The 22,242-nt window shown below is 64.4% G+C and overlaps 1 protein-coding gene and 1 long non-coding RNA gene across 3 annotated transcripts; one reads left to right on the top strand and one right to left on the bottom strand.

The window, feature by feature from the left end:
* Positions 1–514: 514 nt before the first annotated feature.
* Positions 515–7,920, bottom strand: LOC132688865 (uncharacterized). 2 transcript variants are annotated; one of them, XR_009614725.3, is made up of 4 exons: positions 5,325–7,920; positions 4,763–4,904; positions 1,823–2,066; positions 515–1,478 (listed from the first exon to the last, which is right to left on the bottom strand). It is a non-coding gene; the product is annotated as an uncharacterized LOC132688865 (long non-coding RNA). The 2 variants fall into 2 exon arrangements; XR_009614724.3 differs by having other exon boundaries at positions 4,763–7,920.
* A 1,510-nt stretch (positions 7,921–9,430) lies between these two features.
* On the top strand, positions 9,431–16,765 carry SSTR5 (somatostatin receptor 5). Its single transcript, XM_060648013.3, has 2 exons — positions 9,431–9,521; positions 14,061–16,765. Exon 2 carries the CDS (start codon positions 14,111–14,113, stop codon positions 15,206–15,208), a length of 1,098 nt encoding a protein of 365 aa, XP_060503996.1. The 5' UTR covers positions 9,431–9,521; positions 14,061–14,110; the 3' UTR covers positions 15,209–16,765.
* The last annotated feature ends 5,477 nt before the right edge of the window (positions 16,766–22,242 follow it).

Here is a 22,242-nt window from a genome sequence, read left to right as displayed (position 1 = left end):
GTTCCCGAGCCACCCCAAATCGCTGGCTGCAGGCGTCTGCTCCTGTCGGCCTGGTGTTCTCCCACCGCCGGTCCCTTCCGGGCTCTGGGCCTAGGTCACCCATCGCCGGGCCTGGAGATGGGGGCTGAGGGAACGCGGTCATGTGCCCTGGGGGGGTCCCGGGTCTCTGCCACGTGAGCCTGAGTCTCGCGGTAGCATGCCCGTGGGACATAATCCGACGCAGCGCTTTCTTGAGGTAGAAATTCCTCCTTCGCCCGGAAACCTGAGGCTCTTAAAGCCCCCAACCACTTAGATGGGACCCACCCACAACACGAGGCTCATCTCCTTTACTTAAAACCACCTGATGCTCCCACAGCACGAGGCTCGTCTCCTGTACTTAAAGCCACCTGCCGGTAGACATTAGCCGCAATCACAAACACCTTCCCAGCGACGTCTGTGCCAGCGTGTGACTGAGTAACCAAGAAATGGAGCCTTGCCGAGTGGACCCAGAAAACTAACCACCACAGCTCGTATCGTTATTGTTAATTCTCATTATGTTTATTTTATCCCCTTTACAGATGGAAGCTGGGGCTTGGAGGTGGCTGCTGTCCCGGTCAGGGCTAAGCCGGGGCCCCCCAGCTGCACCCATCCATGGGCCTTCCCGAGACCAGGTTGCTGGGCAGTGACGTGTTGCCCACAGAGATACACCCACTGGCCCAGACCATCAGACCAGCATGTCCAGAGGGGCCAGCACGTCCGGAGTGGGGGTGGGGGGGCCAGCATGTCTGGCAGGGAACAGCATGTCTGGAGAGTACAAGCACATCCTGGAGGGACCAGCACATCCGGGGAGGATAGCATGTCCGGCAGGAGGGGGGGGGCAGCACGTCCAGGGGGAACAGCATGTTTGGGGGGCCAGCTGGCCCGGAGGGGTGGCCGGCACCCTGGGGTCAGAGCAGCTTCCAGGGCAGTTCGAGGCCCCAGGGCACTGGGGGGCTCCCGGTGGCCGTACTTGGCCCATGCCCTGGATATCTGTCATTTCCTGCCGACGTGTGTGAGCCGGGCAATGCATGTAAAAAGCTTTTGTCTTGAGAAAAATCAGAAGTTTTTTGCTGGGCCTGTGTTCTCAAAGGGCAGCCATGGGCTGGAGCTCAGGGACCTCCACTTAGCGGGGCGCAGACGGCCCAGCCCCAGGCCTCTGCTGCCTGGACGTGGAGGAGAGCCAGGCCCCAAGCTTTGCCACCGAGGTGAGGCAGTGCTCCGGTCTGTGTTTCCATGCTGACTTCTTAATGACTTGTTCTCTAATGAGGAATTCTGTCTCCAGATGCCGTTTGACTCTCAGACGTAAATGGGATGAAATAAGTGAATGAGTCACTGAATTCTGACATCTTAGAAAAGATCGCATTCCGTTGGCATCGGATGAGCAAAATGGACTTTTTTATTGACGGAAAAGTTGACTGGTGTGAACAAATCAGAGAAGATGTGTTCCTTTTGATTCGCCTCTGAGTGGGAAATCAAGTGACTTGAATGGGCCTCGAATGTGTCAACATCAAAACCCAAGGATTGTGGAAACTGAAAATGTCCTGTGGCCACAGCGTGCGTGCCAGGGGCATGGGGACAGGATGAGGCAGTGCCCCTCAGCAGGCAACCCTTCCTTCTACCCGGGAGCTAGGGCCACGGGGCACAAGGCAGGCAGTCAGGACGGGAGACCAGAGCCCAGGGAAGGCACAGGGGATTAGCCCACATGAGGAGTGCCAGGCCAACGGGCAGAGAAGGAGGGAAGGAAGGAAGGAGGGAGGGAGGGAGGGAGGGTCAAGCCTGGTTTCCTGCCCTGGGGCCATCTTACCACCTTATCACAAACTGGTGGCTCAGGGAACAGAAGTCGAGCCGCTCACAGTCTGGAGACCCAAAGTCAGAGATCCAGGGGGGCAGGGCCAAGCTCTCACCCCGAAGGGCTCCAGGGGAGGCTCCCTCCTGCCTCTTCCAGCTTCTGGGGGCTCCAGTCTCCGCCTCCGTTTTCATGTGGCTTCTCCTCTGTGTCTGTGTCTCTCCTCTTCTTCTAAGGACACTTGTCATTGGATCCAGGGCACCTATAATAATGCAGGATGGCCTCGTCTCCAAATCTGTCACTAATTACATATACAGACACCCTATTTACAAATAAGGTCACATTGTGAGGTTCTGAGTGGACATGAATTTGGGGGGAAACTTTAACAACAGAACTCTGAGGAGCAGGGCTTCCTGGAGGAGGTGGCCGGGGTCTACCAGCCAGAGTGTTGACATATTTGCCCTCTGGGTGCCCGGCCTGCCATCTTTGGGCAAGACCCCTGTGGCCATTTGACACTAGCTGAGACCTTGGAGTAGACCTGCCCGGTTCCAGGCCGGGGTAAGGGTGACAGGGGCCCAGGAGAGCCTGGAGACATTGTAGTTCCGAGGGGTGGCCCCCTGGCAGGCATGGGCCAAGGGGGCAGGGAGGGCACTGTTCGAGTACTGCCCGCCCGCAGAAAGGCAGGCATCTGGGAGCAACCACGACGTCCTTCAGCAGGTGACGGGTAAATTAACTGTGGTCGATGCCCACAACGAAATAGTGTTCAGCTAAAAAGAAATGCTCCATCAAGCCACGGGAAGCCACGCCGGAAGCTCAAATGCGAATTACCAAGTGAAAGACGCCGGCGAGAAAAGCCTACACTGTAGGGGTCCAACTACAGGACATTCTGGAAAAGGCAGAACCGTGTTACAAAAACACAAAACGCAGTTATCTGGGGCTGGGGGAGAGGAGAGGCTGAATAGGCAGGACAGTGACACTACTCTGTGTGATGCTGCAATGGTGGAAACCGGTCATCGTCCATTCATCCAAACCCACAGTGTCCAAAACGTAAAAAATAATGGGTCAATATTATCATTGTACCGTCGATCGTAACAAATGTATCGCAACGATGCGAGACTTCATATAGAAGAAATTGTGTGTGTGGGGGGGACAGAGGTATAGGGGAACAGTGCTCCATTTTCTGTAACCCTAAAACTGCCCTAAAACATAAAGTCCATATTAACATACACTATTTAAAAAAAAAAAAATGACAAGGGGCTGGTTCCCGGCTCCGGCTGGCCCGGGAGGTGTGGCTGTAGGGGTCCCGCCCGCAGGGTTCCATCCGGGCGTCCGGTCCCCTCCAGGCCTTGCCCTCCCCGAGGCCCCTCCCAAGGGCCAAGGCCAGCTGATTGTCATCCCTGCCTGAGCTCCAGAACTTACAGCTCATCGCTGCCCCTCCAAGTGCCACCAGGTCACTCTGGCTGTCTCCTGGGCTGATTATGTCACCGCTGCCTCCGGATGGCTCCACGGGTGTCCTCAAGGACAGGGGAGGGACCGAGGCCACTGCAGGGGGAGGCGCCGCTCCCACTTCTCCCCCAAGGGGCTCTGAGTGGGGACGGAGACCAACCGCAGCCCCTTGCAGAGAAGGGGCGGGTCGTCCCCGCTCCAGACGCCGGCCGGCCATCCTGCCTGTCCCAGACACGGGGCTGACGTCTCGCCGGGGTCCGGTCAAAGCCGCCGTCCGGTCGTGGGGTCTTTACTTGGTTACTTAATGTTGCTGAACAAGGAGGAGTTAACGACCCTAATTGCGAGCACTCACTGGTGAGTGGCATCACCTGGCCGGCCCCCGTGTCCTCCGTGGGCGGCACACACCCGTGGCTCTGTGGTTACCGCGTGGCTGGCCTGCACCTGTTCCCGTTGGCTGTCGGGGGGAGGAACCCGGCGTGCACGAGGCTGCGGTCTGGGCTGGTTGTTTCGTCAGAGCTCTCTTATCGTGTGTGGCTGAACGCAGTCCCAGCCGGCCGCCCCCCAGCCCGTACCCTGGCGACCGGCTGCCTGACCTTGCCCTCCAGCCGTCTCCTCGGGGCATTTCCTGTTCCCGGAGCCTGGGGGCTCAGGGTGGTGGCGGGGGACACCAGCCCAAACCCACCAACTCACTCCGGGGGCCTTAAGACCCACCCTGACCCTAGGGCAGGCTGCCCTGTGTTGGGGGGAAGAGCCACCGCCCGCCCTGCCGCGGGCGATGTTCTGGAGCCGTGGCACCCCTTGGCCTCTTCCCCAGATGGGGTGTGCTGTCCGTCCCTCTCCTCGTTGCCTGGTCACCCGCGCTCCGGCTCCCTGCACCCCCTTGGCCCGTCTGCAGGGAAGGCTGTGGCCTTTGCCACCAGGCAGTGCTGGGCGCTAGCTCTGCCCGGTCCCCAGGTACCCTCAGGAAAAGGGGGAACGTCTCTGTTCATTGTCTGTGCCCAGGACAGCCATGTTTGGCCTCTTGTCCCCAAAGACCCGTCAGTGAGCGGGGCCATGATAATCCCCGCTTCGTGTCGTGGCTAATTTTGGAAGCTCACCGCCTTCCTCCTCCCTCTCGTGGCCGCCTTCCCTCCCCGCCGCCGAGTCAGCGCCCACGGCTGTACCTAATGCCACACAGCCCGGCGCCAGGCCTGGCCCTGCCCCAGGACCTTGTGTCATGCACACAGGTGGCCCCGGAACGGCCACATCATCTGCAAGATGGGCCTTAGCCGCCCGCCCCACCCTGCCCGGGCTGAGCCCACATCCCAGGGAAGCCTTGGCCCGGCCACCCTGCACAGCTTGGTGGGGGGAGGTGGGGCGGGGACCAGTCTGGCCTTCTGGGGAGTCTTTGGCAGGAGTGGGGCCGCTGGGTCACCCTGAGAGGCTCCTCCCCGGAGCTCATCATCTAGGGACCCATCATCTAAGGCGAGGAGGGTCCCAGCTGGGCCACGCCGGGTGCAGACAGATCCCCACCTGGTGTCTGGTCCCTCTCTCTTCATTCACAGGCCCTGGCATGTGCCCTGCGTCTGGGGAGTCTGGCCAAGGGGCTCCGACCATCTTGCCTCCGGGGTGCCTGGGGCGGGCCTGGGGCCTCACCCGTAAACGCAGCCGCCTCCTGAGGGAAGAGCTGTCTTGGTGGGGAGGGGGGGCCGGGGGGGTCCCGGAAATGCCCTGGGGGTGCAGGGGCTTCTCTGCAGCGCAGGGTGCCAAGTCACCCAGTGCCTCATCTTTCTCTTCCCCTGCGCTGACCGGGCTGGTGGCCCTTCACCCGGGGCCGGGTCTCTGCTCCCCGCTCTACACCCACGACAGCGTCATGCCCAATTAGCGCCCACGGGGCGAAGCCTGCCATTCTGAGGGCTGGGGTGGCCCGGGAAGCTGCATTGAGGGTGCATCGCCACAGAGTGCCCACTGAAGCCCAAGGCCACGGCCAGGAAGGGCCCAACCTCAGGCCCCTGCAGAAAGCCCAGGGCCTCCCGTGAGCCCACAGCCGCGTCCGCCGGGTGGGAGGCAGAGACAATCCCTCACCAACACTCACAACCTCTGTAACCAGGACAAACATCACCGAGGGGATGCGGTCTGGGACCACCAGGTGGCAGAGTGGCGAAGAACCAGTGTGCAGCAGCCAGGAGGGCTTCCTGGAGGAAGGGGCACTGGAACAGGTTAATTACCTGGAGAAAAGGAGACGGGCTGTGCTGGGCAGGGATACAGCTAGGATAAAGATTGGGGGGTGGACACAGCGTGGCCTCACCGAGTAGAGGGGGGCCAGCTTGGCCCGAGGACAGTGAATGCCTCACACCTACCTCCCCAGGGTCTGCCCCGGCTTGGGGACTTTCCTGGGGACACAGACGGGGGCCTCCGGGGTGTTTCCAGGTGAACCGGAGTCAGCCTCCGTGGCTTTTGAATAATCACTAGGAGCCTCAGCACGGGTGGGGGCCGGAGTGGCTGGGACGGTCAGGGAGGTGCACTCGTGTCCCGGGGGGGGGGGCAGGCCTCAGCCTCTGGAAAGGGGAGGGGCGCAGGCCACAGCAGAGCTCGCCGCTAGGATGGGGGTCCCTACTCAAGGGGTCTGGGGGCCGTCCCTGGGGAGACCACTGGGCCGTTGTCCTGTTGCCATGGCTCCCAGCCGCCACTAATCCTCAGCCTTCTCTTTGGTGCTGGCCTGACCTCTGCAGAGTGTACCCAGATGTCCCCGCACTTGCTGCTACTGGGGACTCATGCCAGGAGCATGGAGCAACGGGGAGGGGGAAGGCGGACAGGCCACCTCTCTGGACACCTCCTTTCCCATCGGAGCCCCCAGCAGCAGCCAGGTGAGGCCACCCAGGTGGGAGGGTGTCACAGGGGTCCCAGCCTGATGCTGGGCTATAACCAAGCACCCACCCACCCACAAGGCCGTGTCCCCCTTGTGTGCCAGACGCTGACTCCCACACGGGACACTGAGCCCTCGGGACACTGAGATCGAGGAAGCTGCTTGGGGAACCCCAGAACTTTGGGTACCTCTGGCCAGCAGGAGCTGGATACAGCCCATGGCTGAGGTGTGAATCACAAGGGTGACAAAACAGGCTGAAGGAAGGGGCGAGGCAGACGGGGGTGGTGGGGAAGGAGTCTGGGGGGCTTGGAGAGGTTCTCGGGGGATCCGCATAGAGAAGCCACAGCTGTGGACTGGGCAAGGCACGGCCAGGGATCTCCAGAGAGGGTGGAAAGGCCAGGGTTCACACGGGGCAGATTCGGGTTGGTGGGGGGGGGGGGCCCGGGACCCGGCCTCCGATGCCACTGTCCACCCAGAGCCCGGCCCCGGCCTGAGGCGTGGCAGGTCCCAGAACAAAGCCCAGGGATTGTGCAGACAATAGGCCCTGCGTGGGGCAAGAAGGCATGAGCCCTAACAGCCAGAGCTCACAGGACGTGGGCCATAATCTTACCCCAGGGCACTATCACCTCCTCCACGGGCTGTGACCCGGAGACACCCGAGCTCTGTGCCTGTGGAGGACAGAGCTGACCATTCAGGCCGTAGTGGCCCCTGACTATGTCCTCAAGACACAGACCCAGAGGTCCCCACCGTGCTCAGACCCCCAGCACCCCCCTTCTGGTCACTCTCACTGTCAGATCACGCCCCTTGCGGTGGCCCGGCCCTACTATTTTGGCCCCTTTCCCGCCACTGGTCCCATTGTCACCCGTCCAGTCACAAGAACATGCCAAGTTCACTCCTGCCGCAGAGCCTTTGCATCTGCTGTTCCCTCTGTCTAGTCTGTTCCTGGCCTCACTGGAGTCAGCTGTCTCCTTATAGAGCCTGTCCCAGCCTTTCTGTCCCCACGACTGTCTCTTCCTCGGCACCTGCTTCTTTCCACACAGTACTTACAATGATTTAAAAGCACGCCCGTTAAATACCTCTCCGTGCCACTCTGGAGCTCACGGAATAGGCCCCTCCTGTTTTGTCCAGAGCGAATCTGCATCGTCCAGCGCAGGCCGGGCCGGGGAGCGCCGAGAACTGTGTGTTTTCCACCCGATCGATTCCAGAGGGTTTGCGCGCCCCTGCTGAGCTCGCGACAGGCCACACACAGGTGCTCGTGTGTTCCGCCTTCCCGGCTGGCAAGCCAAGGAGGACACACAGCCTGGCCCTAGCTCAGCCCGCCCACGGTCCAGGGGGACATCCGAACCGCAGGCTCGGTGCAGCCATCGGGCCCTCCCGAGGGGCCAGGACCCCTTGACCTCCTGCGGCTACGGCTCCCTGCGGGACGTCAGAAAGACGCAGCCTCCTTGGGGGCCGGTGGGGACTGTGGGGGAGGGAACAGTTTCCTCTCCGGGGCTCCATGTTTCCTTGGCAGGGGGTGTCCAGCTTTACCACCACAGGGGTGAGGTCTATGCGGCCCCCTTGTGGAGCTGAAGGACTCCAAGGACCCGGCCTAGGGTGGGGGACGGGGGCTGGGCCAACTCTTGAACAAGGGATCTGGGTCTGGCTGGGGAGGGGCTGCTATGTGCCCCAGGGAGCAGCCCAGCGCCCCCCCCCCCCCCACATGGAGCCTGCATGGAGACAGGCACGTGCCCCAAGCTGGACCCCCTGGTCCGTAAGTGCCTTTTCTCGATTAAAAACATAACCCACACTTCTTGTACAAAATGAAACAGCTCAGAAAAGCATAAAGAAGAAAGTACCTTGGGGCGCCTGGGCGGCTCAGTCGGCTCAACATCCAACTGTTGATCTTGGCCCGGTCACAGTCTCACGGTCCTGAGATCCAGCCCCACGCTGGGCTCTGCACAGGGTGTGGAGCCTGCTTAGGACTCTCTCTCTCTCTCTCTCTCTCTCTCTCTCTCCCTCTACCGTCCTTCTCTCTCTCTCTCAAAGAAGGAGGAGAAAGAGAAGGAGGAGGGGGAAGGGGCAGAGGGAACAGAAGAGGGGGAGGAGGAGGAGAAGGGGGAGGAAGGGAGGGAGGAGGAGGGAGAGGAGGGGAGGAGGAGAAGGGTAGGGGGAGGAGGTGGAGAGGGGTAGAGGGAGGGGGAGGGGGAGAAGGAGGGGGAAGAGGGTAGGGGGAGGAGGAGGGGAGGAGGAGGGAGAGGAGGGGGAGGAGGAGGGGGGAGGGGGTGGAGAGAGGGGAGGAGAGGAGGAGAAGGGTGGGAGAGGAGGGGGTAGAGGGAGGGGGAGGGGGAGAAGGAGGGGGAAGAGGGTAGGGGAGGAGGAGGGGAGGAGGAGGGGGAGGAGGAGGGAGAGGAGGGGGAGGAGGAGGGAGAGGAAGGGGGAGGAGAGAGAGGAGGAGAGGAGGAGAAGGGTGGGAGAGGAGGGGGTAGAGGGAGGGGGAGGGGAAGAAGGAGGGGGAGGAGGGTGGGGGGAGGAGGAGGAGGGTAGAGGGAGGAAGAGGGGGAGGAGGAGGCAGAGGAAAGAAAATACAGGGTAACTTGCTGCCGTCCCCACCTATCAGCATGCGGTATGTCAAGGGCGAGGATCCGGGCGTCTTAGGGGTTCCTCCATCTGGAGGCACCTCAGTCCTTCCAGCCACTGGCTAGCCACCCCCCACATAAGTCCAGGGTAAGGACTCTGGAGGCTGCTCCTTGGTGTGGGGAATGGACACCCACCCAGCGCCCCGTGCCCAGCAGAGCACGGCGTCCAACACTACCGGTTACAATCGGCTCAAACGGGGGCCCCGACCGCCCCCCCCCCCCCCCCGCCCCGCAGCCGCCGTGCCTGGAACCTTGCCAGAATGCAGCTTCCCAGGCCCGCAGCCCTGCCGAGTCCCAGAGCGCAGGTGTGAGACCCTGCACCTGTGTTTGGATCAGGTGGCTGTGATCCCGGCCAAGGGGACAGCCTCCAGAGTGAACGGGGATCCCCAAACCGCTCGGCCAGCTGGGCCCCGCGCCCGGGGTTAGTGGCCTCCGCCGCCAGACCCAGGCGTCCAGCTTCTCCGAGTGAGGACGGCTTCCGATCCGTCGACTTTGAGGAGCGCGCTGCGGCGGGGGGGCGGGGGGGGGGGGACCCCCGGGCTGGGCTTTCCTGCCAGAGCGGACGTTAGAGACTGAGGCGGGGGCGTCGTTAGAGACTGAGGCGGGGGCGTCGCCGTTCTGGGGCCCGACCGGGCGGGTGCCGCAGACTGCCTGGAGGGGAGGCGGGGGGGGGGGGGGGGGGGGGACCGCGGGGACCAGGCCCGCCCCGCCCCGCCCCCCGCGCTCGCCCCGCCCCCCGCCGGGAGCCGAGCCCAGAGCGCCGAGCCCGGAGAGAGCGCAGCGCGGGCACTCGGCTCCCCGCCGACCGGTGAGTGCCGCGCGCCCCTGCCCCCCGCGCCTCGCCGGGGCCCCGCGCGGATCCCTGTTGTCCTTTGGGGGGGGGGGGTCTCACTACCCTGCGCGAAGCCCCGCGCGGCCCTGGTCGGGGGTCCTGCCGCGCGCCCCCGCCTGCGCCGCCCTCTGCGCCCCTGCCTCACCTGTGTTCCTTCCCCCGGGGCTCACCGGCCGCCGCCCTGGGGGCCTCCCCTGCCCGTCGTCCGACCCCCCACCCACCCGGTCTCCGCCGCTCCACCCCCTCCCGCTCCCCGGCTCCCCGACCCTCGCCACCCTCCGGCCTCTGGACCCGGTGTGCCGGGGCCGGGGCGCAAGGGAGACTCGGCCCGACCCCCGGCGGTGGACGCCGCAGCCCAGCTCGCCCCGAGGCTGGCGAAGGGTGGGCGGCGCGGCCGGGGAGGGATCGCTGGAGACTGGCGGGAAGGTGAGGGTGGGAAGCCGAAGCGGAGGGAGCGGGAGCGGCTGGGCGAGCGGGGCAGCAGGTCCCAGGGGGCGCGGGCCGGGTCCGAGGTGGGGGGTGGGGGGGGTCTGCCGTGGGCACCAGGGGAGGCGGTGGCCAGGCAGAGTGAGCTGTGGGAAGGCGGCAGGAAGAGCCGGCCCAACGTCTAGGGGTCCCGGGAAGAAGGGAGCCCCGGCATCCGCGGTCTTGGCCAACAGCGCTCCGGGCCCTCCTGATGCTTCCCCAGCAGGGAGGCCCGCCCTGCAGGTTCACCTGTGTGCTGTCTCCCCACCCAGAGTCCACGCCAGCCGCTCACCTGCCCCACGGCCCGGCCCACCGACCCTGGCCCGCAGGCTGACCTGGGGTCCTGAGTAAGGGCAAGGGCCAGGAGTCCCAGTGGCCACGGTTGGAGGCAGTTCTGGCTGCCCGCCTCCCCCCCCCCCCCCCATCTGCCGAAGAGAGCAGGTTTCCTGGGCCCAGCTGCCCCTTGGGGGAGGACTGAGAGCCTCAAGCCGAAGGCTGTTGACAGCATCGATGACAATGACCCTCCATTGGTTCCCGGTAAAATGACCCAGATTTCCCAGAAAGTGTGCTGGGGGCGGAACGTGGCCTTGGAAACAAACGTGGCGCTGGGACCCTGAGGAAGGGTCTCCGCTGGCCAGCCTCCCGTTCACCGCCCCAGGCCAGCCCACACCCACCTTCGTCTCCCCTCGGGGGGGCAGGGACACCAGTCTGCCCAGAGCTGCCTTGAGGATGGAAGGAGCCTGTGTGGGGGAGGCAGGCCGGGATGCGGTGCTGGGGCCGGTCCTCTCGGTGTTGGCCCCTGCCCTGCAGGTCGGGGGGAGGTGAGGACCCCAGGAACATGGAGCCACTCCCGGCTGGTGCTGCCCTGGGTGGAGGACACCTGCCCTCTCCTGCCGACCTCACGTGGGGCCAGCCCGGGGGGAGCTGTGGAGCTCTGGGCACTGAGGGCCTGTCCCCTCCCCGCGTCCCCGGGAAGCCTCCAGCCCCTTCTCCTTGAAGCCCAGGGCAGGAACCTTTTCCGACACTGGGAGAAGATGCTGGGCTGTTTGGGGCAGGCGAGAGGGAGCAATTATTTAGCACCCACTGTGTGCCAGGCACTGCACACGGCATCTTGCGTATCTGAATTTATTTCATGTGTTCAGGGACTTTCCATTTGCCAGGGGCTCAGGGAGGTGACGTGACCCGCCACCCCCCAAGATCCCTGGCGGGATGGGAGGGAGGGTAGGGGGTCTGTTCCCTGGGCCACATCAGTGGGCAGGCAGTCCTTCCCTGGTGGGGGGCTCTGGGTCAGAGAGCCCCAGCGCGGGCCTGTGGCTGATTCCACACCCCCCCCCCCCCACTAAATCCCCCGCCGCAGGAGGAAGGGCCCCAGGGACAATTTGCCACGAGTGTAATTTCTGTGACTAAGACGATTGCCACTTCTAAATAATGGCTCCTGTAGAACCGTGTTCCCAGAGGCAGGCGCCACCATAATGGCCTAGTTTCGTTCTTCGCGGCTCCGCGGCCTGAGGAATTGGGGTGTCCGTGGGGTGGCAGGGCTCCGGAGCCATCTCAGGGGAGCCCTGAGAAGCTTCTGGAAGGCACGGGCTATCTGAGTCAGGCCTGAGCTCACATTTGGCTATGCCACGCCGGGGGCCCCAGGCCCCAGCCAGGGCGCATCTGAGCTGACAGTCGCCCCTCCCTCCATGGGTGAGCCGAACATCTCAGGGGACGGTGGCTTCTTCCCCTCCCAGCACTCGGGGTCCCATGCAGGAAAAGGAGCCAGAAGCCCCTTCTTGAGTATTTTTTCCCCAAATGTGAGCGGGGGCCTTGGGCACAGAGACCAGCGGGCCGATCTCAGCCCAAGTGTCCCCGGAAAGCCCTCCTCCCAGCTGGGTCCCCCGGGGAGGTGTGGGCCCCCCAACTTGGGAATGCCGCTTCCAGCCGAGGGATCCCCGGCTTTGTCTGGAGATGCGGTTGTCTCCAGAGGCCGTGCCTTGCCTTGTCTTAGTCCCAGTCACTTGGCTCACATCAGGTCCCCATATAGCTGCCAGGGGCCCTCCGAACCAGGAGCAGCAGATCCAGCCCAACCCCGAGTGTCTCTCTCCCTCCCACGAACCTCCACCTGGAGGGGACCCAGGGGGACAGTGCTCTCCACTGGCTGCACTCGTCCCGATGCACGTTCTCCATCTGGGGCCCGCTGTCTCCCAGCTGCCATTCTGGGGGATTTTCTCCTCATCCGGGTCTTATCCGTCCTCCCCGGGGGCGCAGGGCTCCTGTCCGTGGCCGTCCGTGCTGCCGGTGCCCTCTCGTCCGCCCACCCCACTCGCAGGGCCCTCGACCCCTCTCCCCTTCTCCGAGTCTCTCTTCAGCTGTGTCCAGACCCAACTTGATTCTGACTTTTATGGATTTTTTTTTAAGTCCAAATGATTTTTCACACCCGAGAGTTGTGAATTTTCAAAAATAACACACTTGCTCATTTTACTTCTTAGACAGGAGCCAAATTTGTTTCATAATATTTTTACCCGTGCCTTGTTGAGGAACCTAAACGTATTTATTTAAACAGATCTTGGACATGCTTGTCGATTCCTATTATTTTTAATTTCATGTGAAATGGACCGGCTGGCCCACCTCCCTGTTGCCGGTTTTCTAGGGCCACATTTCGTAACGAACTTGGAGAGTCGGCCCATCGGGACCTTCAGGTTTCTTTCTGACACCTGCCTTTCTTCTTTGTTCCAGACACACCCCCCCGGACACCCCCTCCCCCCGCACTTGTCTGCCAGAGTCCGGGGCTGGCCACCACTGGGGGTGTCCTCTGCTCTGAGGAAACTCGGGGCACTGCGGGCCAGTCGGGCAGGGCAGGGGGACCTCTGGGCCTGAGTGGCCCTGGTTGGGTCCCCTGGGGCACTTAGGCCCCCTCCCCCTGTGCGCTGTGCCCCCTTTCTCTTCCTGTCATCAGTGGAGACAGTTATTTTCTCCGGAGCAGCATTGCTTTTATGAACTTTCTCAAACATACGGAAAAGCACCAAAACTACATAAGGACACATGTGTGTCCATGACCTTGAACCGGGGATGTTAACATTTTCCCTTCTCTGCCTGTGCCTCTTCCTCCACGAGACCCAAAGCCTTGCCCCTGCACACCCCCTCTCCCAGGGGCCGGCCCCCGCTCACACGCATGCGTGTCCTTCTGGCCTGGTCTCCGTGTGTTCCCTGGTCTAGGGCACATAAGGACCTCACCTACCTGCTCCGCTCCCCGCCCTGGGCCGTGGCCGTGGAGGTGGCGGGCCGGCCCCAGAGCGCATGCCCAGAGCGTGTCCCTCACAGCTGTGATGATTGCACCCCGGAGCGGTCTCCTATGTCGTCCCCTCGGCCCAGAGACACCCTGCCCAGCGGCAGCTCTGAGGACCAGGGCACCAAGTCCTCTGGCCAGCCTGCGGGCTCTGAGGGCGCTCCTGAGGGGATGGTGGTCCTCAGAGCCTGCGGTGGATGCTGGAGGGGGCTCTGCAGACTGAGGTCTGGCTCCTCGGCCACACGCAAGGCCTGGCCCCCTCCTGATGGCTCCAGGAGGTCACCTGGAGTCTGGCCGTGGGGTCACCCAGGAGAGCAGGGCTCGGCAGGTGTCATGCCCGGCCTCAGCCGGGTGTGAGGGGCTTGGCCTGCCCAGCCGCCGTCCCGACCTCCCTATCACTGCCCTGTCCTTCTGCACCGGCCCTGTGCCGTCCCCTCCTTGCTGGCGCCATGGGGACCGTGACACCACCCCCAGGGCCCAGGAGGCCCTAGCTGACTGGAGGAGGGCAGAGGCCCAGCGGGGAGCTGCCCCCGGGCAGTGGGGGGGGGGGGCATAGGGTAGTCAGGGCTCTGGAAGCCATCGAGCTGCCAGCCCCCTGCTCCTTCCTCTCTGGGCTTGTTTTCCAAACAATTTGCTTAATGTGACTCTCGGCCGCAGCCGAGCTGGATGTGAGTAATCGTGTTTACCCGCCAAGGGGCGATCCTGCGCCTCCCGGGTGGGCGGGGCCCGGGGAGGAAACACCTCGGCCGGTAATCGCCCCGCGTCCTCCCTTGTCTTTGCAGAGAGGACGCGCCCTGCCCGCGCTCGCCCCGCCTGGCCCGCAGCGGCCGCGATGGAGCCTCTGTTCCCGGTCCCCACGCTGGCCGGCTGGAACGCCTCCACGGCGGCCCCCGGCGCGGGCGGCCACAACGGGACGCTGGCGGGGCCGGCGGCCTCGCCGGGGGCCCGCGCCGTGGTGGTGCCCGTGCTGTACCTGCTGGTGTGCGTGGTGGGGCTGGGGGGTAACGCTCTGGTCATCTATGTGGTGCTGCGCCACGCCAAGATGAAGACGGTCACCAACATCTACATCCTCAACCTGGCCGTGGCTGACGTGCTGCTCATGCTGGGGCTGCCCTTCCTGGCCACGCAGAACGCCGTCTCCTACTGGCCCTTCGGCCCCGTCCTGTGCCGCCTGGTCATGACCTTGGACGGCATCAACCAGTTCACCAGCGTCTTCTGCCTGACCGTCATGAGCGTCGACCGCTACCTGGCCGTCGTCCACCCCATCCGCTCCGCCCGCTGGCGCCGCCCCCGGGTGGCCAAGCTGGCGAGCGCGGGCGTCTGGACCTTCTCGCTGCTCATGTCGCTGCCCCTGGTGGTCTTTGCGGACATCCAGGAGGGCTGGGACACCTGCAACGTCAGCTGGCCGGAGCCCGTGGGCCTGTGGGGTGCCGTGTTCATCATCTACACTTCCGTGCTGGGCTTCTTCGGGCCGCTGTTGGTCATCTGCCTGTGCTACCTGCTCATCGTGGTCAAGGTGAAGGCGTCGGGCGTGCGCGTGGGCGCCACGCGGCGGCGCTCGGAGCGCAAGGCGACCCGCATGGTGGTGGTGGTGGTCGTGGTGTTTGCGGGCTGCTGGCTGCCTTTCTTCATCGTCAACATCGTCAACCTGGCCTTCGTCCTGCCCGCGGAGCCCGCCTCCGCGGGCGCCTACTTCTTCGTCGTCGTCCTGTCCTACGCCAACAGCTGCGCCAACCCCGTGCTCTACGGCTTCCTCTCTGACAACTTCCGCCAGAGCTTCCGGAAGGTTCTGTGCCTCCGCAAGGGCTACGGCGCCGAGGAGGCGGAGGCCGCGGAGCCCCAGGCCGACAAGAGCGGCCGGCTTCGGGAGGCCACGACGCCCGCGCGCGGCTCCGAGGCCAACGGGCTCATGCAGACCAGCCGGCTGTGAGCGCCGAGGGCCGGCGTGGCCCCAGGTGGCCCCTGCCCCCCGCCAGGCCTGCATTTCCTGCTGGGCAGAGCCCCACCCCAAGATTCGTGGTGGGGGGGCCTGCTGAGTGCCCCACACTCCCTGTGGCCCGGACGCTCTGTGTGGTGCGGGGACCAGCTGTGTGGGGCGAGGCCGTGGGTGGTCCTGCAGGGACGAACTGTCACCGCCCCCCCACCCCCAGCCCGTTCCCGCCATAGAGGCTGGGCTCCCGGGACGCTAGGGAGCGGGTGGGAGAGGCCGGGTGTCACTGGCAGTGCTCAGGGCGCCTCGACCTTATCCTGCCCCCAGCTCGTGCCAGCCTGCCGGGCCGGGGAGTGACCACCGGCGTGAGCTGGTGACTGCTCTCCCTGCCTCTGCCCTGCGGTCCCATGTGCCTCGTCACACCAGCCCTGCATCACCTGGTCAAGTGTCAGTCTGTGAAAACAAAGACGCCCGAGGGTGCTGGGCTCAGGCCCCTGCCCCCTGGCACTGCCCGGGGCCCGTGACCGTGCTGACTCTGGAGGTGGCAGATGCAGAGGGAACGTGGCTGTGCGGGGCCTGCGGGGCGGGGAGGGTGGGCCGGGGCCCCACAGGGGACGGCTGGGACTACGGAGCTCTGTCGTCCTGGAGACCCCCAGCTGCCGGCTGCCCTCCCCCGCCATGGCATCTCCCTTCCTGGTTGGCCACAGTCATGCTTTGGGGGGCAGTGAGGGGTGGGCTGGGGGCCGAGGCTTCTGTGGCGGGACCGGGATGGGGGAGCAGCAAGCAAAGTGGCTGGATTGGGGGTGGAGGGTCGGGCCCCCGGGCCCCCGGGTCCGGGGGACACAAGTGTCCAGAGGGGTCCTGTGCAAAGGGTCCCTAGGGCATCGGTAGAGGCCATCCTAGGGAGGGAGCAGGAACCCACAGTCATCTCTTCTGCTTTTGGCAGGAGCTCTGGCCTGGAGAGGATGGGGGACGAGAGCAGCAGAGGAGAAATTTCCAAATAGCAGTGGGGGGAGCAGCTCCCAGCACAAATAGCAGCCACTTGGAAGGCAGCACTTGTGTGGGTGCGTGCAAATGCCAGCAAATGCCAGACCCCTGGGGAGCTCTGCCATCCCCAGACTAGAGTGGTCCTTCCACCCCCAGAAACGCCACCCCCTCCCGCCGCCGCCCCGAGCCGGCGGTGCGGTCCTGGAGAAGATGCCAGCCCGAGACCTGCCGGGGCACCATGTGCCTTGGGCCTCTCTCCGAGGCTGGAAGGAGGACCAGAACGTGGGGGCGCACTCGGCCTGTGTGCCCCCCCCATCTGGACAGCCCTCCCTGGTGTCACCCCGGCTCACGCTCCCTGGGTCTGCGCAGAGCAGGACCTCCGACCCGCAGGAGGGCAGGGGGAGCCGCAGAGCCATGCCGGGCAAGGGGGAGGCCTGGTCAGTGCCGCCCGCGGCCCCGCACCGACCCTGGACAGAGGCCAAGGCCTGGAAACGCAAGAGCGTGGCGAGGCCGCTTGTGTTTGACAACCAATCTCCTGAATAAATTGGAGAATAAATGTTTGACTGTTTCCCAAAGCAAATATTGTCCCCGGAGCCGATCGAAGTTGGTGCCGATCTGGGTTCGCGGGTCAGCCGAGGCTGGGAGGAGGCAGACAGGCACCCCGGGAGGTGGGAGCCGGGACACGCAGGTGAAAACGGGGAAAATGCAAAACAGCGGGGCCCAAGGGAGAGCCAGCCTGGGGCGGCCCTGTGCCTGTGGGGAGTGGGCGGGCTCGTTTGGGGCCCCTGTCCCCGGGCGTGTGGGCGCTCGGTTCCTGGGGGCCGGGGCGGCTCCTCCACGGGTCAGGGCCGCAGAGCCTCGATGGTGACCAACCCCCGCCCCCCGCGGCCAGCAGCCAGGGAGGGAGGGTGCCCCGGGAGAAACTGAGGCTCGTTCGACCCGCCACCCACACCCCAGTCGGACCTCCCCCGGGCTTTGGCTGCAAAGTGAATCTGCTCAGAATGACTTTGGGGAGCGAGCAGATGGCTCGGAAATCTCTGCCCGAATCGATTCCTCCCGATTGATTTGACATCGTGAGCTCCCGCCCAGGGCCACGCCAGCCCAGAGCGCCCTCGTGTGTGTGTGTGTGTGTGTGTGTGTGTGTGTGTGCGCGCGTGCACGTGCGCGCATGTGCGTGTGTGGGGCCCCGGGCCTGATGGGACGTCCCCGCAGATTCCAGGCAGCCCCTGGCCCCTAGGTCTGGGTGGTTTCTGGGAACTAGGCTTGGCCAGTGTGGACAGTGTCTGAAGCTGTGGGTGCGGGTGGGGCCCGGAGCAGGAGCCGCGAGGACCCAGACACCCCCGCAAGCCTACCCGGGAACGGGAGCAGCAGGTAGATGAGGAGGGCCTGGGGACACCGGGGTGGGGGCACGGGGCCACCACGCTGCTGGCGGGCCCCGCGTCCCCAGGCCCTGAGTAGGGGTGGGGGTGGGGGGGGCGGACACAGAGCAAACAGGCTATAGTGGCTGACCTGCTTTATGAGCTCTCTCCACGCATCGGTGCCTTTTATTGGCTGCTGGGCTCCAGTGGCTCCCAGAGTGACCTTGCTCAGGAAATCCGGCCTGCGGGGCCAGGATGAGGCTGCCTCCGGGATGGGGTGCAGAGACAGGAGGGGTCTGTTTGCCTGGCCGGGCGGGGCATGGGGTGGGACAGGTATCCCCACAGGGAGGAAAACCGAGGCCGGATGGCCCCGGGGCTGTGCTCACAGGCCCGGCCGGCGGCGGCCGCTCCCCGGCCAATCCCTGCCAGCAGGAGCGATGTTGGGGTGCCCTGGGTGGGGTGGGTGCCCTGGGTGGGGTCATAAAGGGCCCCCCTCTCGGATGTGCTGGCGCAGGAGGGCGGACGGACCACGGGGAGACACCAGGAAGGACTTCTGACGGGAACGTGGGGGCACAGAGAGCTGTGACGTGCTCCGGAGACAGTAGAGTCTTCACTGGTCACTGGTCAGGGCCCCTGCACAGCTTGGATCTCCAGGGAAGGGTGGGGACAGGGACCCGGAAAGACAGTTGGGTCTGCGGCCCCTCCGCCCTGGCCACCGGGGGTCTCTGTCCCAGACACCGCCATGTCCCCTCCTTGCAGCCAAGCACTCTGACCTGACCTACCCGGGCCAGCCGGCACCACTGGGGCTCCTAAGGGGGGGTTGTTGAATGAATAAAAGGACGTTGAACAAAGGGGGCTCTGGCCAGGTTGGAGGCCTTACCCAAAGGTCCTGTGGCTGCCTGGGACCCCGGCCCCCCCCACCCTGGGGCTCCCTCCCACTCCCTCCAGGCCCGCCCTGTCCCCTCCTTCAGGATGCTTCTCTGCAGACAGTGCTGACCGCTCTGCATTTGGTCCAGGGGCACCATCGGGCACCTGGGCAGGTCCCAACACAGGGTGGGGGGTGAGGGGCAGGGGCTCTGCCCGCACAGACATGTGGTTCTTGCCAGCCCAGCCCTTCCCCGACGTTTGCACCTGCACTGGAGTCTCTCTCCCAGACCGTAGCCCCGTGATGTGGGGGAGGATCAGGCATGTCCCCGGAGGGAGACGGGCAGGTCCTCCCGGCCACATGGGCTGGTTCTCCTGCTAGAGGACACCGATCGCCGAGCAGCGGGGACCAGCCATGTTCTCTCCTGCTCAACACCCTGCCTTGACTCCCACTCTTCCCCCACATTTCCCGGGCCTGGCCTGTCGGTGGGAAAGGCGGCCTGCCCCACCGAGTTGTTTGAGAAGGCTTCATACAGGGACATTCTGGTGTGGTGGGTGGTGACAGGTGCGAGGACGGGCTTATGAGAACAAAGAGGGGCCCTCTTTCAGCACAGGGCAGCTGGGGCCTGGTGGCCAGCCCGCCAGGAGAGCTGGGACTGAGTGCCCGCCCCTCTCTCCTCCCTGCTTCCCGTACCCTGCTGGGTTCCCCGTTGCCAGACATGCTGGGAGGTGGTGATATGGTCCACAGGGGTCAGGGTGAAGCTGGGGAATGGACGTCAGGGGGACGGGAGATGCCCAATGCCCCCCCCCCACATCCACGTTCCAGTGGCCATCAGGCCTGGGGTGCAGGTGACATGGGGAGCCGCCCCCAATCCCTGCCCACACGGTGCCCAGCCTGTCCTGCGGGGTCTTCTCCCTCCCTCCTGACTCAGCCCCCAGCGGGCATGCCCAGGGGTCACTGGAGCCACGCAGGGGTCTGCCCCGTGGCCGGTGATGCAGTGGGGGAGGGGACAGAGGTCACAGGAGAGAGGCAGCCGTCGCCTGGGGCCTCCTGCTTCTGACACCTGACTGTGGCCTCACCGCCCGTCTGAACGGTGGGTCTGTCCATGTGCCCCCGGGCCACTCTGCCGGGGCCTGTCCACCTGGGTCCCTCCAGGGGCACGTGTGAAGGTGTGACCGGGCGCCCTTCGAAGGAGAATGTCTGGATGCCAGCACTCACGCCGTCCCCCCCGAGCGGCATCCCCTGGCCCAGGGCGACCCTCACTCCTTCCCACGCGGAGGAATCGTCCAGCCCTCTGGTTTCACGTGTCTTCCTGTGTTGTGTTTGGGCTTCAGGGCTGATGTGGAGCCACGTTTGCGATTTTTATAAAGCCAGCCTATCACTCAGCTGTTTGGCAAATGCTTCCACTTTGGGGTTTTTTTTGTTAATTTTTTTTTTAACCTTTATTTATTTTTGAGACAGAGAGAGACAGAGCATGAACGGGGGAGGGTCAGAGAGAGGGAGACACAGAATCTGAAACAGGCTCCAGGCTCTGAGCTGTCAGCACAGAGCCCGACGCGGGGCTCGAACCCACGGACCGTGAGATCATGACCCAGGCCAAAGTCGGCCGCCTAACCGACTGAGCCACCCAGGCGCACCATCACTTTGGTTTTGAAATTGAGCGTTGTGTCCCTTCCAGAGATTAGCTGAATATTTTCACTTAGTTTTACTGTGGTAAAGCGTACGTAGTCGAAGTTTCCCGCCTTAGGCGTTTCTAGGAGCGCAGTTCAGTGGCAGGAGGCGCATCCCCGCTGCGTGGGACCACGACCGCCGCCCATCCGCACAGCTCTCCCACGGCCCCAAACGGAAGCTCTGTGCCCACCACTCCCCTGCCCCTGGGGACCACCGTCTCCTTCTGTCCCCAGGGGCACCCGCACCGTCTTCCCGTGACAGGCGTTATGTCACTGACCACGGCGTCCTCGAGGTCCATCCGCGTCCCAGCGCGTGTCGGAATGTCTCGAATAATATTGCATCGTGTGGACGGAGTACGGTTTGCTCATCCTTTCGTCATCCGCGGATGGCTTGAGTGGCCCTCCCTTTTAGAGGGGAATAACGCCACTGTAGGGGGGGGGGGGGTGTCCCATATGTTTTTAATGGCTGTGTTGCTGGTGGCTCTTTTCCTCACCTGAGGCGTGCTTCACTGGGGGTGTGCCCGACGTGGCGGTGTCTCCGTCTCGGCCTCCTCCCTCGCTGGCACATCGGTCACCTGGGTCCTCCCGGTTCCCTTGGCCTCTGCCTGGTGGCCACGGCACTTGCCGTATCTCCCAGGTCAGGCCCGGTTTCCACACAGAGCAGAGCTGGGTCTCAGAATGTTCTAGATTCCCGTCTACCCGCTCTGCTAGGTTGTGTCCAGGGTTGGCCCACCACACTGAGACAGTGGATTTTTGCACAAACGTTCATGATAACGCTATCCACGACAGCCACAGGTGGAGAAAGCCCCAGGGCCCCCAGTGCTCACATGGACGCACCGTGGTCCGTCCACACGACAGGACGGGGTTCAGCCACCCGAGGGAATGAAGCCATGACAGGTGCCAGAGCGTGGACCCACCCGGGGGATGTGACCTCACAGAACAACACGCAAAGGGCCATACGGTCAGTGATTCCGTTTCTCTGAAACCCCCAGAAGAGGCAAATCCGGGGACAGAACGCAGATCGGCGGTGGCCGGGGGCTGGGAGAGGGGACGGGGTCTCCTTTTGGGGTGAGGAGAAAGTTCCGGAACTAGATGGAGATGGCGGTGGAGCTGCCCTGTGAATGTGCTAAATGCTACCGAATTGTTTGCTTCAAAATGGTAAGTTTCATGTTCTATGAATTTCACCTGAATGTTTTAAATGGGCATTTGTGGGAATCCGCGGAACGGACAGACTAACGTGGACAAAGCGGCAGGAGTCCCGTCTCAGGGGCACGTGGCAGGGCTGTGCCTTCTCCAGCCTTCTCGTGGCACATGCACACGCCTGGTCACCCCGAGTCCACAGGCTTGCTGTTCCCGTCGGGGTCTCCCCCGGACTCCACCGGCACCCAGGTCTGTGTCCCAGCTTTGTCGCTTGGAAATGGTGACTGGACCCTGGGTCCCGCTTGTTCATGTCTCCAAATAAGTGAACCTGGGGGGGGGGGCGGATATTGGCACTGCCATTTTGTCCCGGACCCCCCCCCCCCCCGAGGGCCCTGAAGCGCCCTACACACCCCACTCCTGGTCCCCAGGGTATGTAGTGGCCTTGACTCCCAAGGTTATCAGATGCCCTCCTGGGCCAGCAGCTGGGAGCAGGGCCTATCCCCCAGGCTCCACCGAGCTGTCCCAGTGCCTCCCTGGTCCAGGCTCCGTGAACAGCCGGATTCACGCCCTGAGGTTAGAAGGAGGAGCCGCCGGGTCAGCAGGCTTCCCCAGACCCGGGCATCCCGGGCAACAGGCTCTCTCGGCCGCGGCTGCCCTGGGGGCCTGGCCGAGGCCCTCCTCGCCCACTGCCCGAAGTGGGAGCTGAGGTCACGCAGCCAGCTGAGGAGACATAGGCTTCCTTCTGGCCCGGCCGGCCTGCTGCACGCCGGGGTCCGGGGGTCCCGTCCCGGTCAGGGCAGGAGGGGAGTCCCCAGGTTGCATCCTGGGTCAGGGGGCCCGGGGCATCTGGCTTCCCGCAGCCTCTCTGTCCCTCCCGTCTCTGGCAGGGCCGGGTGTGAGGGGCCTGGGCTGGCACATTGGAGGCCCAGGAACCCACACTCATGAGGCTCAGCTTCCTTCTGGGGCTCCCCACTGGCCAGGACCGGCTGTAGGGCCCGCACGGGGGGTGTGGGG

The sequence above is a fragment of the Panthera onca genome, chromosome E3 (assembly GCF_046562875.1).
Source record: "Panthera onca isolate mPanOnc1 chromosome E3, mPanOnc1 haplotype 2, whole genome shotgun sequence".
Taxonomy (NCBI): Eukaryota; Metazoa; Chordata; class Mammalia; order Carnivora; family Felidae; genus Panthera; species Panthera onca.
This window is presented reverse-complemented; position numbering and strand designations above follow the sequence as displayed.

What these genes read in the sequence shown, in the direction of transcription:
- SSTR5 (XM_060648013.3), top strand. Translation starts at nt 14,111, where the DNA reads ATGGAGCCTCTGTTCCCGGTCCCCACGCTGGCCGGCTGGAACGCCTCC.